At 40.5% G+C, this 15,686-nt stretch overlaps 1 protein-coding gene across 1 annotated transcript in view; it reads right to left on the bottom strand.

The window, feature by feature from the left end:
- The window catches only part of LOC124158824 (E3 ubiquitin-protein ligase HECW2-like), a 54,029-nt gene that overhangs the window by 24,428 nt on the left and 13,915 nt on the right, over window positions 1-15,686 (bottom strand). The window contains exons 4-9 of the mRNA XM_046534169.1: window positions 15,506-15,663; window positions 9,473-10,671; window positions 6,767-6,905; window positions 5,733-5,934; window positions 1,889-2,074; window positions 1,204-1,377 (exon numbers count right to left, since the gene is read on the bottom strand). Coding sequence (XP_046390125.1) covers window positions 1,204-1,377; window positions 1,889-2,074; window positions 5,733-5,934; window positions 6,767-6,905; window positions 9,473-10,671; window positions 15,506-15,663 — 2,058 coding nt within the window. The remainder of the gene's footprint in view (window positions 1-1,203; window positions 1,378-1,888; window positions 2,075-5,732; window positions 5,935-6,766; window positions 6,906-9,472; window positions 10,672-15,505; window positions 15,664-15,686) is intronic.

Below are 15,686 nucleotides of genomic sequence, written 5' to 3' on the forward strand. Positions count from 1 at the left end.
TCGAAAATTGCTTTTGAAAATATCATAGAATTTTAGCAATGTTAACTATATTGTATTTACATATTTCTATTTCATATGTTTGGACACAAGAATCCTCAATATACTATTTAATCTCTTCATCTCACCTCTTCCTCATCACTCTTTCTCTGTCTTAAATTATAACACATCTTGTAACCTAATTATTTATATAAAAATCTATATACAGTGAGTCCTCGTTTAACGTCACCTACCGTTCCTGAAAAATGTGACGATAAACGAAATGACGTTAATCGAAGCATATTATCCCATAAAAACAATGTAAAAATTGAATATCGGTTCCTAGACCTCACAATTCCTATGCGAAAAAATTTTAGCGTATCATATCTGGGGCATTTTTTACGATGGGAATGCCAAACTATGGCATAAATACGAGTTCCTGTCTTCATCGACGACAATAGCAGCAGTGACATAAATCCTTCTCCATTTTCGTATCTTCCCGCATTTGCTTTTCGGCTTCGCTATAGTGCGGTCCAATGAATGCTACCAGATGCTACAGACCGGGGATCCGGTGCTCCGGTCCATAGGCCCTACCCTCGCTACGAGAATTTCTTTTCGGACCGGTCAGGAGCGAAATCAAAATGGCGCAAATGAGCGAGGGCGGGCAAACTGGGATTATGAAATCAAAGAGATGGTTTTAATTGCGAATTGAGGCGGGCGGGTGTCGCCTGGGCATCATCATCGCTGAAACATCGTCGCAGTAACAGGAACCAAAATTATTGTGAACATTGTTTTCTTGGACATTGTCGTGGAAATGTCTCTGATGCTAAAATTTGCCAAAACCGTAATCGCAATTAATACACACCGTTTTACACTTTGAATAGACTGACCGTATTACCGCCCACGAAACAAACAACCTGCAACGCCCGCCGCTTCGCCTTTTTTTTTCGCGCGAAATTTAAAATACGTGACGTTATCGCGAAGCGAAGGGGCGATAAACGAATCACGGTCGTAAAATTTTCGTGACGTTATCGCGAAATGACGTTAAACGGGGTGACGTAGAACGAGGACTCACTGTAGTCTTAATTACAATTTGTTTAGAAAAAGTTCAATTTTTTGTAATTATAATACAATAAAGGATTCATCCTTCAATATATATGAAGTTACTTTAAGGTAGTTCATGGTTGTTCTTTTTGCTTGAATACCATTGAACGACAATGCACTCACCCGGAGGTGATGTGCAAGCAATACTTCCTCCTCCTCGCCAGCACTGCGACTGCGCCTCCTGGCACCTGGAAGCACCAACTTGTGTGATGCACCGCCGCAACCCACATGGGAGTCACATGGAACCCTTGGGTCCATGAAAGTGGTTGTCTTGCATGTGTGGTCAATGAAGAATTGCTGCCGGCAGAAGAATCAACCATATGACAATACAGAAACAATAACAAAAATTATTCAAACCAACCATAAGGTTGAATCACTTTAGCAAGTATTGACCATTACGTTAACATGTTCTATAATATTTTTTGTACAAACACATTCACTTCCCTATCAACAATTCACAGGAGCAGCTCCCACTTAAAATCAGATTGAATCGATCAGGTCAAATCTGGGACAGATACTGACCCGAAAATAAACTGAGAGCATCATGCATTTAACTTCCAATTAATCAATTTTGTTTTAATTGTACCATAAAAGTTCCACATGGTTTCCCCCTGTCCATGGACACAACATTCTCTACTCTCTAATTTCAGATCTGATAATTTGTTCTCAAATAACCTGAGTGTATCCTTTAATATTAGCACTACTCATGAAATTGCATACAACAAGTTCTCATTCAGGATGAAATATAGAATTTGTTCCTCAAATCTCCCTACCACCAAGGCCAGTTACATGAAAACTAAAGAAATACCTTTCCATTGCGGTCCAGCTTTGTTTCCCATCCTCGAGGCAAATCATGCCCTGTATCAGCAAACAAGTTAACAAGAGCAACGAGGTCACGATTATGCTGGTATCTCTCAAAAGCGTGAGCATCTCTGCGAATCTTTGATATCATATGTTTGAGAGATCCATTCCGGTTGTAGAGGATAAGGGCCTCCTGCAAATGCAGCCACATGGGTTGAATTAGTCAAGCTACGGAAGCAAGTACATGAGGCACAGACACCTGCATAATGCTCAGTTGCTTAAAACTAATAAACAGGCTAAAAAATGTGATGATACAGGAAAATAATACATATATTCTCATATTTTACAGCCTATAAGTAGCAATGGTGAAAACCCAAAATTTATTATAATTCCATACCAAAATATTATTTTTACACCAAATCATTAACTAAATCCCACTCATTTTAATTAAATTCAAAAACCGAATCCAAATAACACTAAATTTTTGCCATTGATATCATCAGTCAACGATCCTAAGATTGGTTTGACACAGCTCTCCACTCAATTTTCCCAATAGTCCTAAACACTAACAATTTTCCTAAACACTTACATAATTCTTCTATTTCGTATACTTCATCATCTGCTCTATGTATGTACTTCATCTGAGGCCTGCCTCTCCCATTCTTTCCTTCCAACTGTCCTTCATCAATTATTTGCATCAGACAATTGTGTCTAATGACATGGCTGATATAGTTGCCCTGTCTTCTACCAAAAGGTAATCATAAAACTTCTTCCCTACTTCCCTCAGAACTACAAATTACTCATTCAATCCATCCATTCTTCCATAACAACACATTTCCAAAGCTTCCATTCTTGATTTCTCTGCTGTGGAATCAAAGTCAAAGGTTGAATCATCCTTTACAACCCAGAGGATGTGATCCAATTACTGATTAGATTACGTAGTCTGGCACCATCTGTGAGTGAATACAATTGGAGGGGGACATTGAGGGCCACATGCCCAGTCGACCCTGCAGGGCCAACCGAGCCTCGATACGTCATTAGCCCCTACATAAACCGACTTCATCCTACATGCACCACCACAAGCCCTACATATGACCATTTTAGGAACAAAACGACCCTTATTTGATGTGGCATATCTGAATCAGCCCTGCACCCAACAAAAACATGGCAGCCAATTTCATTTGCTGATGCATTCGAATGAAGAATCTGGGCAATAATTCATATTGAGGGAGATGAGCTGGCACTAAACATTTTAAAATGTACAGATACATAGCAGAAAGGTAATATTACTACCACATTATACCCATCAAGTGAAATAAATAATAAAATTGGCTGAAGTCAATATAGTGGTATACATACACCTTGTTTTGCATATTTATATAAATATTTTTTATGTTTGGTACTTGGTATGCTTTTGAAAACCAATACATACCTTGTTTACGTATGACCATGGAAAACGTATGTTAATGCTGCCATTTGCCCAATAATAAAATTATTTACGGAAAGTAAAAGCTAATAATAATAATATATTTATATCACCGTTGGCATATACATGCATGGTTTCGTCAAAAGCATACAGATGGGACAAATACATAAGTTACAATGTTTCAGATACATATACAACGATATACCACATAATTCCTTAATTATTTAGTCTGAATTTCAATTTTAAAAGCAATACACAAAGATACACCATAATTATTTAACAAAAGTATAATCATTTAAAAAGTCTTTTATATCATAATAGCATTTATTAATTAGTAACTCTATGACTCTCCTTTTGAACACATCAGGAGAGCTGATAGCTAGAATGCTGTTAGGTAATTTATTTTAAAGTTTTGAGGCCGAGTAGTGAGCTCCTTTTGCAAATAGGGAATATGAATGCTGACTAGTGTGTATGTCATTTTTGTAGCGGGTGGAGTGTTCATGGAATACGGAGTTAAGTGGAAATTTATCAGGATTTTCTTTGACAAAACAAACACAGGATAGGATAAAGATATAGGGCAGAGTCAGTATATGGGCTTTGGTGAATAGCGGTTTTCCTGGGGTACTGATTAGGACTTGGAACATGGCTTTAACAGCTTGTTTCTGGGCAGAGAATGCTTAATTTGAAGTCCCCTGAGTGCTGGCTTTAATTTGAAGTCCCCTGAGGCATTAGTATCAAGCAGCAACGTGAAACAGTCTTTAAATGCCTAGTAACCTAACTCAGGTTTTTTTTCCTGAAAATGAATGAACAACATTGCATTCTCTTCTAAAAAATTTTCGTCTCGAAGACATTGAAAACTAGTTGAGGGGGAAAGGATCCACTTTAAATCACAGATTGGAGTTCATCAGAAAATGTTGTGGCGACTATGCTATCAGCGCTTGCAGATTCACCTAATGTTAATATAGCACTAAAACACCAGCTCAAAGTTTAAAATTCTGGAACCAACTGGAGCTTCCACAAAATGTCTTGGAGTAATCACCACCCTCATCTTCTTTTGTAGATTCACATAAAGCCACAGCTGTTGCACAAATAACTGCCTGTGATAGAGGAACATCATTCAACTGTTTATTAAAAAATCCAGGTAATTAGAAATCTTTCCATTTCCAGCAACGAACTTCGCGTATGTGTTGACCTCTTGACTGAAGTTGGTGCAGCTGATGACACAACGTTTTAAACTTGTCTTTATTCAGAATAATAGGGCAGACTATCAAAATCGTGAGCTTAAACTTACACGCAATATCGTTTTGACGCTATCTTATTTCAAAGCAAGCGATCACTTTCAATTTCTCTTCTTGGTTTATGCTTTTCCTTGATAACTCCTTTACTTTTCTATCCACATTCCTATTTTTTGCCATTGTTCACTTGGTTTTTACTCCGTACGGCTCTATCAAAATCACTTTCTACCACTGAACAACTGCCGCATTGTATTCCAGAGATGCAGAGGGCCTCCTGCTACTGGGAGGGAATGAAGCCATTGTGTTTGAGATTCTCCCTTGGACCCTTTTACGCGTTGATGCTATTCATATGCAACTGGGCCTCCACTCCCCGATGACCTTGAAGGCTGGACGGGTGGACCCTTTACGTGGTAATCAATTCACCCAATAACCTATGATGGCAAAAATGGCGTCTCAAACCATATTGCTTAAAAAAACTCATTTCCACTGGCTCCAAACTTAATTAATGATCTAAATTAACTGATGTTATTCAGATAAGGAGACGAGAAAAATTACTTAAGTGGGTCGGCTGTCTGGATGCTTGACGAGTAATGTTTTTGTCCTTAGTACAGCAATGGATCTCGATGAATATATAAAAAAAGAATAAAATATGATGCAAGCAATACTATTAGTATGCATAAAATGAGTGTAATTTCGTGTGTACTTAGCAGAAGTTCACATTTTTTCAAGCGAGTATTAAAGGTTATTTGCTTAGGCTACACAGCGTTGGAATGTTTCCCCGAAGAACAAATTTGCACCTTATTGACATTGCGCTAAGCGAGGCATGGGTGTATTTGTAGCGATAATTAATGTACCGACACAACCTGGCAGATAATACCATTTGTTTATTTCTTCATTTACCTTGAACCATTGTCCTAATAATCCGCCCAAAAATTATCAGATGTCTTTCGTCAGTTTCGTAGTTAGATCCCATTATGCACCCACAGTGGAAAATTGGCGTTTCGGTGAAACCAACAACACTAAAACTACAATGAACCAAAATCAGAATCCAGAAAGCTAAGCCTTGATCAGCCGGAGGCGAAGCGTAGGTCACAGGTTGCATTTATAATGTGTACAACACATTGTGAATTTCATCATGCGAGCTGGCAAAAAAAATGGTTCACTATAATTATTTTCATTGAGAAGCTTACTTCATTAGAGTGAAGGAGGGGGAAGAAGTCCTGACGACAGATGAAACGCACAGCTGGGATTGTGAGCAGGTGCTCTGGGGCACCACCAGAAGTCCTTGCAGTTGGTAGTGCTGTAGCATTGCCACCAAAGGAAGGTGGCACAGGGAGGCTGTCATCCATCTCAGAGCGATGAGATGTGATCGTCCTCCGAATGCTCTGGTACCTAGCAAGAGGCAATCATCATAAAGGGATATATTCCTCTAACAAACCAGTTCTCAAGACTAATTTATGAATATTTTGAGCCCTATCAGGCACCTTGGTGGCAAACACATTTGCTATACTCTCAACTATTAAATAGGAATACTATTCAAGACAAGATAGAGACATAAGTGAGTGGCCCAGTACAGATGAACATTTTTCAGCTGTTTCATTAGCAAATGAACCATAGAAGATAAATGACTGGATCGCAAAATATTTGACTGAAAAATCCAGTTTGAAAATTTCAACTTTCTTTCATTCAAAATTGCAGTGAGGATTCCATCATAGGTACAATACTCCAGTGTTCAGGATCCTATGGCAAAAATTAAGTCGATGATCAGAAATAAAAAATATGTGATGGTTTTTTTTCCAACAATTACCTTCATTTTGATCAAGCAAAGTGAAATTGCAAAGAGCAATAAAAATAAAATAGGAAATCAAGCAAGAAATACAGATGCAAGAACAAAGTTTAATCAATAAAGTAATAAAGAAAAAGTGGAAAAGGCAATAATTCAGTAGCATATGCAAATTAAAAGGAGAGAAAAAGTCATTTGCTGAGAATAATGGTAGAACTACATGTAAATGGATTAAGAATTTGAGGAAGGCATTACAAAAAGACGAAAAGAGGTTGAGATAGAGGAGAAGAGATGGCACATAGGAAGAAAGGGAAATGGGAAAATAGAATAGGAGTAGAGACAGGTATCACAGGATGCAATATTGCTGGAACACAAAAAAGCTAAATTAAATATGGAGCAAAAATTCACAGACAGATTAACAATGACTGCCTTTATCCCAACCTTCTATCTAACTGCTGCCTCTGCATATCACTGCTGGAGCGAGAGGTTGAAGTGGTCGAAGGCCTCTGCCAAGTCGTTGTCCGATTCACATGGTCAATATAGAATATTCTGCCATGACTGTCTATCCTAGCTTCCCAATCTATGGCATGGAAACATTTGAAAGAAAACACAAATTCATTACATACCACACAAGATAATGAAAAAATAGAGCCATAATATTCCACTGCAAACCACAAAGCAGGTCATTTGGCAAGAAGGTATACACATGCAGTTAAACTGACAAGTTAGTGGCGTTAACGGCAATAGTTTTGTTACCATACTCTCAGAAAATACTTCAGCAACTTAACAGAGGAAGTGTCTAACAGAATTGTTCATTAGTCGCATGCATTAGAAAGTTCCAAGTTCACGTATGGAAATGGGGAACTTGCATGAATTTTTTTTATTTCACAGGCGGACAGAAAATTATTTTCTGAACACAACAAAGAAAACCGCATGTATATCTGAGTTTTCCTTCGCGAGATATTTAGTGATAAATATCACGAATTTTAAAGCGCGGGAAAAACTCCCTCACCCCCCAAGCCACTGCCGACGAAGCCTCGATGACGTCAAAGGTGCCTAAACATCACGCGAAGCTATTGTTGTGATTGTTTGTAATAGTTGCCAGCAGTTGTTAGAGCTTCGTTTGTTAGACGCGTTGATTATTTTATATTTAAAGATAAATATCCGTTGATAGAGGCTTGGAAGCCCTCATATTTTGCATTATTTATAATATTAATATCTGAGTAAGGGCATAAAATATAAAACTGGAGCAGTTAAACCAAAAATTTTATAATACCTAAATAACATCGTTGTAGGAGTCTGAGCCACGGCCATTGGAAGGGGGATACGTTAATTGTAAGTTGATGTTATCGACGGCATATCATTCATTTAAGTATGTAATTAGAACGATTTTGATATTTACTAACGTCCACTTAGCTTTTATACACAATAACTTCATCCGTTTATTCGTAGGTACCGGAGAATTCGTCGTTTAGGACTGTCTGTGCTTGTATTATGGGGTGAATTCCAGTCAATGCAACTTTTGCTCGCTGATTGGAGACATCTATAGGAATATTTTTGTGCCAAAATAGTGTTATTTTCAACGTGACATCTCCCGTTAAGCTACTGCTAATAATCACAGTGCCAGTGATTGTAATGCACAAAGTTTGACAAGATTGAAAAATATCGGCCAAGAGTTATCAGTGTTCCATCGTGATTGAATTGTAAAAAGTGCTATTACGCTATCGATAAATGTCGAACAGTAGTGTAAAAATTGTCACTGGCGTGCTAATCTCCGTTGTTCACCGTAGATATGACATTTCACGATCACGCTATTGAAATAAAAACTGAGTGTGAAGTTTGTTATTCCATTATTTCAACGAATAGTAGTGAGAAAAGTCACCTGTGTCACTTGTGTGGGCTAATTTAAGGGTTTAAATCAGTGAATAAATAGTTGTTTTCATCATAACGAGTTCTGTTATTGTAAGTTGTACGTGATAACTTTAAGAATGTGACAGTGACTTCCAGTTTTTGATAAGAGTATTTGCCTATTTCCCACTATATTTTTATGGTATATGCTAATATATTGTTTATGGATTTACCTATATTATTGAAATAGGTTGTAGCTTGTGTGTGTTTTGGCAGCGGAACCGATTCGCGATCTCACATGTGGATTGTGTGCAGACTGTTTTGCTGTGAATTCGTACCGTAGGACTTTCTCCGCTAATTCGGCGTTGCCAAATTCAACAGCACAGCTTACTCTAATGTCAACAGCACAGCTTACGATCGTTATCCTCCAGTATTACAAGTTTCTTTTACATCTCGATTTGCCGCCGACGTATAGCAATAATTTGTCTTAACAAATTCCATGAGGGTCGTGGCATCAATTTTTGGTGTCCTATAAAAAGGCTGGTGTCCTAACATCCCATGCCACACGCCTTTTAGGCGGCTTGAGGGGTATTATGTAGATGTAGATGAATTTCAGGTGTACTATTCGAACGAGCGGCAACGTTATCATCCATTTCTCTGATAACTAAAACATACGAAGTGAAACGCTTGTACTTCATCATCCCGATGCCGCATTATTAATATCCCAAGTAATAATCTAGGCACAATAGCAATAGGAAAACTTGCCCAAGAATAACAGAACAAAATAAAGTGACGATGAGCGGCTAAATACTCCCTCAAAACAAATTTTACACCATGCGCTCAGCGTATTTCCCTACTCCCTACGGTTGTATAGGCACCTATGACGTCACGCCTGGCCTCGGCAACGCTCGGGTGTCTTCGCGCAGTGGTCGGGTCAGAGAAATTTTTCTCGATTTTAAATGCAATTTTTTTATTTCTTTTGATGTTGAATGGAGAAACTGAAGGTATTTTTGCGAGCTAATGTATCCATTTGACTTATTCAAAATAGTTTTTAGAGCAATCTACGACCCATGCAAGTTCCTCATTCGATCAACGCATGTCATCTGAAGAAGCAAAAACAATTCAACTGAGCAGTCTTGAAAGCTAGCATTATACTTCATGAAAATGAATTGACATAGCTCAACTCAGGCGACCAAACTAATATCCCTTAGTGTATTTTGAAGATTTTTGTTTGGGGGATGTGAGTCCACCCTTACAATGGAGAGTCCAGAATAATAATCCACCAGCTGTGCAACTCACGTGGGGGCAGTGGGTCCTCCTCCACTAATGCCTCCAGCCTGCGCTGATGGCCTCCCAGTGAACGCTCAGGGATGGACGGTAGCCGAGGTGCCGATGGGTGATCAGGCACCCTTGCATGATGGGTTGGGGTGGGGGGGCATGGCACAGCACGACGCAGTGATGATGGCAGAGGGTGGCTCAGTTGCCGTGACAACGGTGGACGTGGCGGTGCCACAGCCCCCTCCTCCTCAGATGGCCCCTCCTCACTGTTTTCAGCGGTGGGTTGCCTGCACAGGGCAAATGCAGGGGGACACGCCTGGGGCTGCTGCTGCTCCTCCTCATCCACCAGGTTCTCGAGCGACGAACCATCCACCAGACTGCTGTCCTGCTCAGGAGTGGCCAGTGGTGCCACAGGAAGCAGAGAAGGACCCTCTGCTGCCGATGGGGCTGGCAGCTCATCTGTGTCGATTATTTCAAAGGCAAAGGTGTCCTCTGGGTTGAGGGGGTGCTTGGCATTCGGACGTGGAGGCTGCTGTTGAGCATTGGGTGGCTGTCGCCGGCGGCGCAGTGGCAGGTCAGGTGGAGGGGTCCGGTGGAGGCGGGCACCCCCTCGCCTTGGGGGCAGCGGTGGGGGTCCTGGGCGCAGTGACTCGTACGTGGAGGGTGTGGCTGGCCAGATGGCCACGTAGCCATCTTCCTCCTTGCCTTCCGGCCCACCCTCATCCTCCTCACCCTCCGAGGCACCACGCCTATGTGAGTTCCATGTCGTCTGCTCCTTGGCAGATGCATCCGAGCCTGAATCCTCGCCTCCTGCCGCACCCCCTGCACCTCCACCCCTCTTGCGCAGCAGGTGCCTACGAAGGCAGTGCAGGCTGCTGCTGCCACCTTCAGCCTCCGATTCACTCTCAGAGCTCCCCCCCACAGCTCCCCTCACCAGGTCCTCTAGTCGATGGTGACGCCCTCGCCCATGAAGATCTGTACTCACCTCAGGAGCAGCAGCATCCTCAGCTGGCATGGATGGTGGGGGCGTGGATGTGGAAGGTGTTGATGGTGGTGGCGTGGAGGGGGCTGGATGGTGTCGTGGCCGTGAGGGCCGCTTGCGAGGCAGTGCTACAGCACCGTCGTCCGGCGACAGGGAGACTGGCTCGAGAGCAACCGTGAAGAGGACGTCGGCCCCTCCCTCTGGAGGCGAGAGAGGCAACCGGAACTGAGCTGGGCACCTGAGCAATACATTTATTTATTAAGGAAATTGTCCACACACGCCATACTTGCCAATAAACAGTGGCAGCACAATGAAATGACAATGGAATAGTTAGACGAATGCATCGAAACAGAAATCACATCCATATTAATTCATGAAAACATGAAAGAAAGAAAATTGCTATACATGCCCAGTGTAGGAAGTAGAAGAAAACGGGTGAATGATTTTGGAAGTGAGTTCATTTGGTACAAGAGGTGGAGGGAGCATATTGTTAAGGATAATCTGCAGAGCTCCTGGTAAGGATGAAATATCTGCAGAGCTATTGAAGACGGGAGGAGATATAGTCATAGATAAGCTATGTGAATTAATGAAAATAATATGGGAAAGAGAAGAAATGCCAAAAGACTGGAGGGAAGCAATAGTTGTCCCCATACACAAGAAAGGAGAGAAATTAGAGTGCAGTAATTTTAGAGGAATCTCACTCCTTAGCATTCCTTATAAAGTCCTATCTAAGATAATATTAAATCGTATTGAAGAATATACATGTGAAATAATTCTAGATCACCAGGCAGGGTTTGTAAAAGGCAGGTCCACAACAAATCAAATATTTATTCTCAAAGAAATTATATCGAAGTACTGGGAGTTTAATAAAGATTTTTTTGCAATATTTATCGATTTCCAAAAAGCATATGACAGTATTAATAGAGAGAGACTGTGGGAAAAGTTAGACAAGTTCGGAATTCCAAAAAAGCTAATAAACCTCGCTAAAACAAGTATGACAGACTCCACATGCTCAGTACGAATAAATGCACGGGTGTCGGAACCTTTCAGGATAAAGGCAGGCGTAAGACAGGGTGATGGACTATCCCCAATCCTATTCAACTTAGCAATAGAAGAAGCTCTTCAAAAAGTAGCAAAAATGGACGAAGGCGTAAGAATTGGCTCCAGAATAAATATACTTGCTTTTGCAGACGATGTGGTAATTTTAGCAGAAAATTTAGACGACATACGCCGGCTTACAAAACTTTTCATGGAAGAAACAGCTAATCTAGGACTAAAAGTAAATGATGGAAAAACTAATTATATACACTTTACAAGAAATGAAATGAACAGAAATCAAAATCCTCTCTACATAGACAACCACAAATTTGAAAAAGTGGACTCCTTTAAGTATTTAGGCGTTTTTATTTCAAGAGAAAACAAAGAAGCAATAGAAATACAAAACAGGCTAAATGTGGCTAACAGATGCTTCTACGCCTGCAACAAACTCATGTCCTCAAAATTACTATCACACACTACTAAAATCAGAATATATAAAACAATCATAAGACCCGTACTGTTATATGGAAGTGAAACTTGGAAACTGGATAAAAAGGAAGAAAGAAAATTAATTGTTTTTGAAAATAAGATCCTTAGGAAAATATATGGACCAATCTCTGAAGGAGGAGAGTGGAGGAGAAAACACAATAGAGAATAAAGAGAGCTATACAAGGATCCAGATGTAGTGTGCGAGTTTAAATGTAGAAGAATTAGATGGGCTGGGCACATTTTGAGAAGAGAGGACACTAATCATTTAAAACAAGTTATAATGAGGAATCCTGAAGGAAGAAGGCCAAGAGGAAGACCAAGGCGAAGGTGGTGGGACCAAGTGAAGGTAGACCTGGAGCGATTAGGAGCGACCGAGGAGGACGCAGGAAATAGAGATAGATGGAAGAGGATTGTTGGTGCGGCCAAATATCTACTTAGATATGTATGGCCCTGGGAGTAAGTAAGTAAGTAATCTGCAGATATTGGACACATGTAGTAGCATATGCTGTGGATCTATCTTCAATCTCCCTCCACCCATTTTCCCCAGCCCTTTTTTTGACTTCAGTGAATATATATTGCATAGTTTTAATCTAATTTTGTATTTATTGTAATATTTTTTTTCTTTTTATTTTAAATTAAAATGTGTATTTTAGATAATTTTTTTTAACTACTGTAATTTTATTTTATAAAAGTGAGTCCTATAAGGTTACCAAAAACTTCTACATAAAAACGTGTGGAATAGCACAGCGTTGTAGAAAACAACATCAACACCTCAAGACTATAAAAAATTGTACCATCTGAATATATTTTTCATCGGATATACACCACTACCTTATAATGAGAAATGGAAGAAGTTTTATGTTGCGCTTGTAAATGAAAAGCAAAATGGAAGTCAATCAATCATGCGAAAGATCCACAGAGAAAAAATCATCCACCTTGACCCGGTCGAGTGCTTTTCGAGCACTCGACCGGAAAACAGGGGATCCAGGTTCGAATCCTGGTTAAGGATGATTTTTTCTCTGTGGATCTTTTGCACGATTGTGCATTGCGGGTGACTCCCATAAAAGTTATCACCACGGTTAGTCCCGGTATACTTTAAACTAGTCAAGAGCGAACACCTCTTTGTGTTCTATGTCCGGGCCTGCTCTCCGGCTGTGGCGCTGTGCGCATGATTTGGACTGCTTGTGGCATCATATGCCCAGCAGTCCAGCAACACCTTGTCCAGTAGTGTCCACAAATACACCCATGTCTCGTATAGCGCAATTTCGATTAGCGCAATTTCGATATAGCGCAAATTCGTCCCTCGGGGAAACATTGCAACGCAGTGTAGCCTAATCAAAAATCTTAAACGCTCTCGTGATAAAACGTGACCTTGCGCTAAGTACACACGAAATTTCTATCAATTTACGCATATTAATATTATTTCTTGCCTCAAATCTTCTTTATTGTTTATATATTAATCGAAATTCATTGCTGCGCAATTGCCAAAAGTATTACTCGTCATTGGGTCTAGATAGCCGGCCTACCAAAGATTTATCTCGTCTCCTTAACAGAATGATAATAAATAATTTAGATCGTTAATCAAGCGTGGGGCTAGTGGAAATGAGTTTTTTTTTCAGCAATACGGTTTGAGACGTATTTTTGCCGTCGTAGGTTACCGGGCGATTGACTTCCAGGTAGAGAGTCTACGCTAAAGCCTTCAAGGTCATCGGTATTCACGGAGCGGTGACCGAGTTGCGCATGAATAGCATCAACACATAAAAGGGTCCGCTATAGAGTCTTAAACACAATGGCTTCGTTCCCTCCCCGCAGTCATAGCCCTTCTGCGTCTCAGGAATACAGTTCAGCAGAAGAAGGTGATTTAGATAGAGCCATACAGGGTAAAAACCAAGAGAATATGGCAAAAAATAGGAATGCGTGTAGAAAAATCAAGAATTTATCAAGAAAAACCATTAACCTAGAAGAGGACTTGAGAGAGGTCAATTGCTTTGAAAATGGAGAGCGTCAAAGCGATATTGCGCGGAAGTTTAAACTCACGATGCCTTATTCTGAATAAAGACGAAGCTAAAATATCAGTGACCTCAGCCGCACCAACTTCAACCAAGCGGTCTACATCTACGGAAAGTTCATGGTGAATCAGTACAAAAAGACGAGAGTGGTAATCGCTCCGAGACATTAAGTGAAAGCTCCGGTTGGTTCCAGAATTTAAACGGCAAGCAGGTATTTTCAGTGCGGCGATATCAGCTGGTGAATCTGCAAGTGTTGATAGTGCAGCCACCACAACATTTTCTGATGAACTCCAAGCTGTTATTGAAAGTGGCTCCTTTCCCCCTCAACTAGTTTTTAGTGTAGATGAGACGATATTCTTTTGGAAAAGAATGCATTCTCGTTCATTCATTTTCAGGGAAGGAAAACCTGGGTCAGGTTTCAAGGCATTTAAAGGCTGTTTCACGTAGCTGCTAATGACTCGGAGGACTTCAAATTAAAATGATTTATCATTCATAAACTCCGCTAGCTATGAAATGGCATTTAAAGTAGCATTTTCCTGTCATTTCGATGAGCGACAAAAGGGCCTGGGTGACACAATAGTTGTTTTTAGACTAGTTTGAAAAATCATCAACTGCCGGCAACGCATTACGATCCCCTGAGATAGCAGATGTTAGCCCACCCGCACGACAGGACGGAATTTCGAAAGCACGTAAGAATTTTTTTTAACGTGAATAAAAGTCTTTGAATGCGTGAATACTATCTTTAAAGATGTTTTTAACTATAAATATTTATAGAAATAATGTTTTCTAAGGCTTTTTATGGGAATATAGATGTTTTAGAGGAAATTCAATACCCAAGACCTATGCTACCAGGAATGCATCCCTATCTTCCCTATGTTAAAACGCTCTCGTATAACGCAAATTCGTATAGCGCAAAGACCCCAAGGAACGCATCCCTTGCGCTATACGAGACATGGGTGTATCCACAGGGAAGAATAACGCCTCAGTAGCTTAACTGGCTAAAGCACTCGAACGTAAATCGGGGGATCTGGGTTTGACTCCCGGTCAAGGCGGATGATTTTATCTCTGTGGATCTTTCGCACAATTGTGCATTGCGGGTGACTCCCGTAAAAGTTATCACCGCGGCTAGTCCTGGTATACTTTAAACAAATTAATCAATCATGGCTAAATATTTACCCATGTTTCATGACAGGCATTAGTAGGCATCCATACAATGGAAGACCCATATAACTAATACACGATGCTCTGATGGATGTATTACACAATTTAAAAACATGAAGGGAATATCCATCATAAACTCAATAGAGAATCTTTGAGTGGTGACATAAGTGCTGTAGAAGGCTGAAACCTTTCTTAGAACCTACTTGGATAATTACAGCCTGTGTGATACATACTTACAATGCATACTATACTGGTTAATTTTTAACCTTATCCTAAACAAAACTGAAAGATTGTGTATAAGTTAAGGATACCTGAGGTAAAAGTAGGAAGGTTACAATACATTCCAAGTATCTATCTCTCGTCTCCACCACTTACCCGCTTGCCCGATCACAAATTTCCCGCACCGGCAGCAGTACCCGGCCGAGGAAACGGCTGCTGCTGCTGCTTCCAGATGCTGCAGCGCGGCCCTTCCCTGCCTTGTCCTTCAGCTCTACCTCAAGGGAATCCTGCACACATCCAACGAGCCTGAAGGCCTGAAGAGAAAATGGGTTCCTCA

The sequence above is a fragment of the Ischnura elegans genome, chromosome 5 (assembly GCF_921293095.1).
Source record: "Ischnura elegans chromosome 5, ioIscEleg1.1, whole genome shotgun sequence".
Lineage (NCBI taxonomy): Eukaryota > Metazoa > Arthropoda > Insecta > Odonata > Coenagrionidae > Ischnura > Ischnura elegans.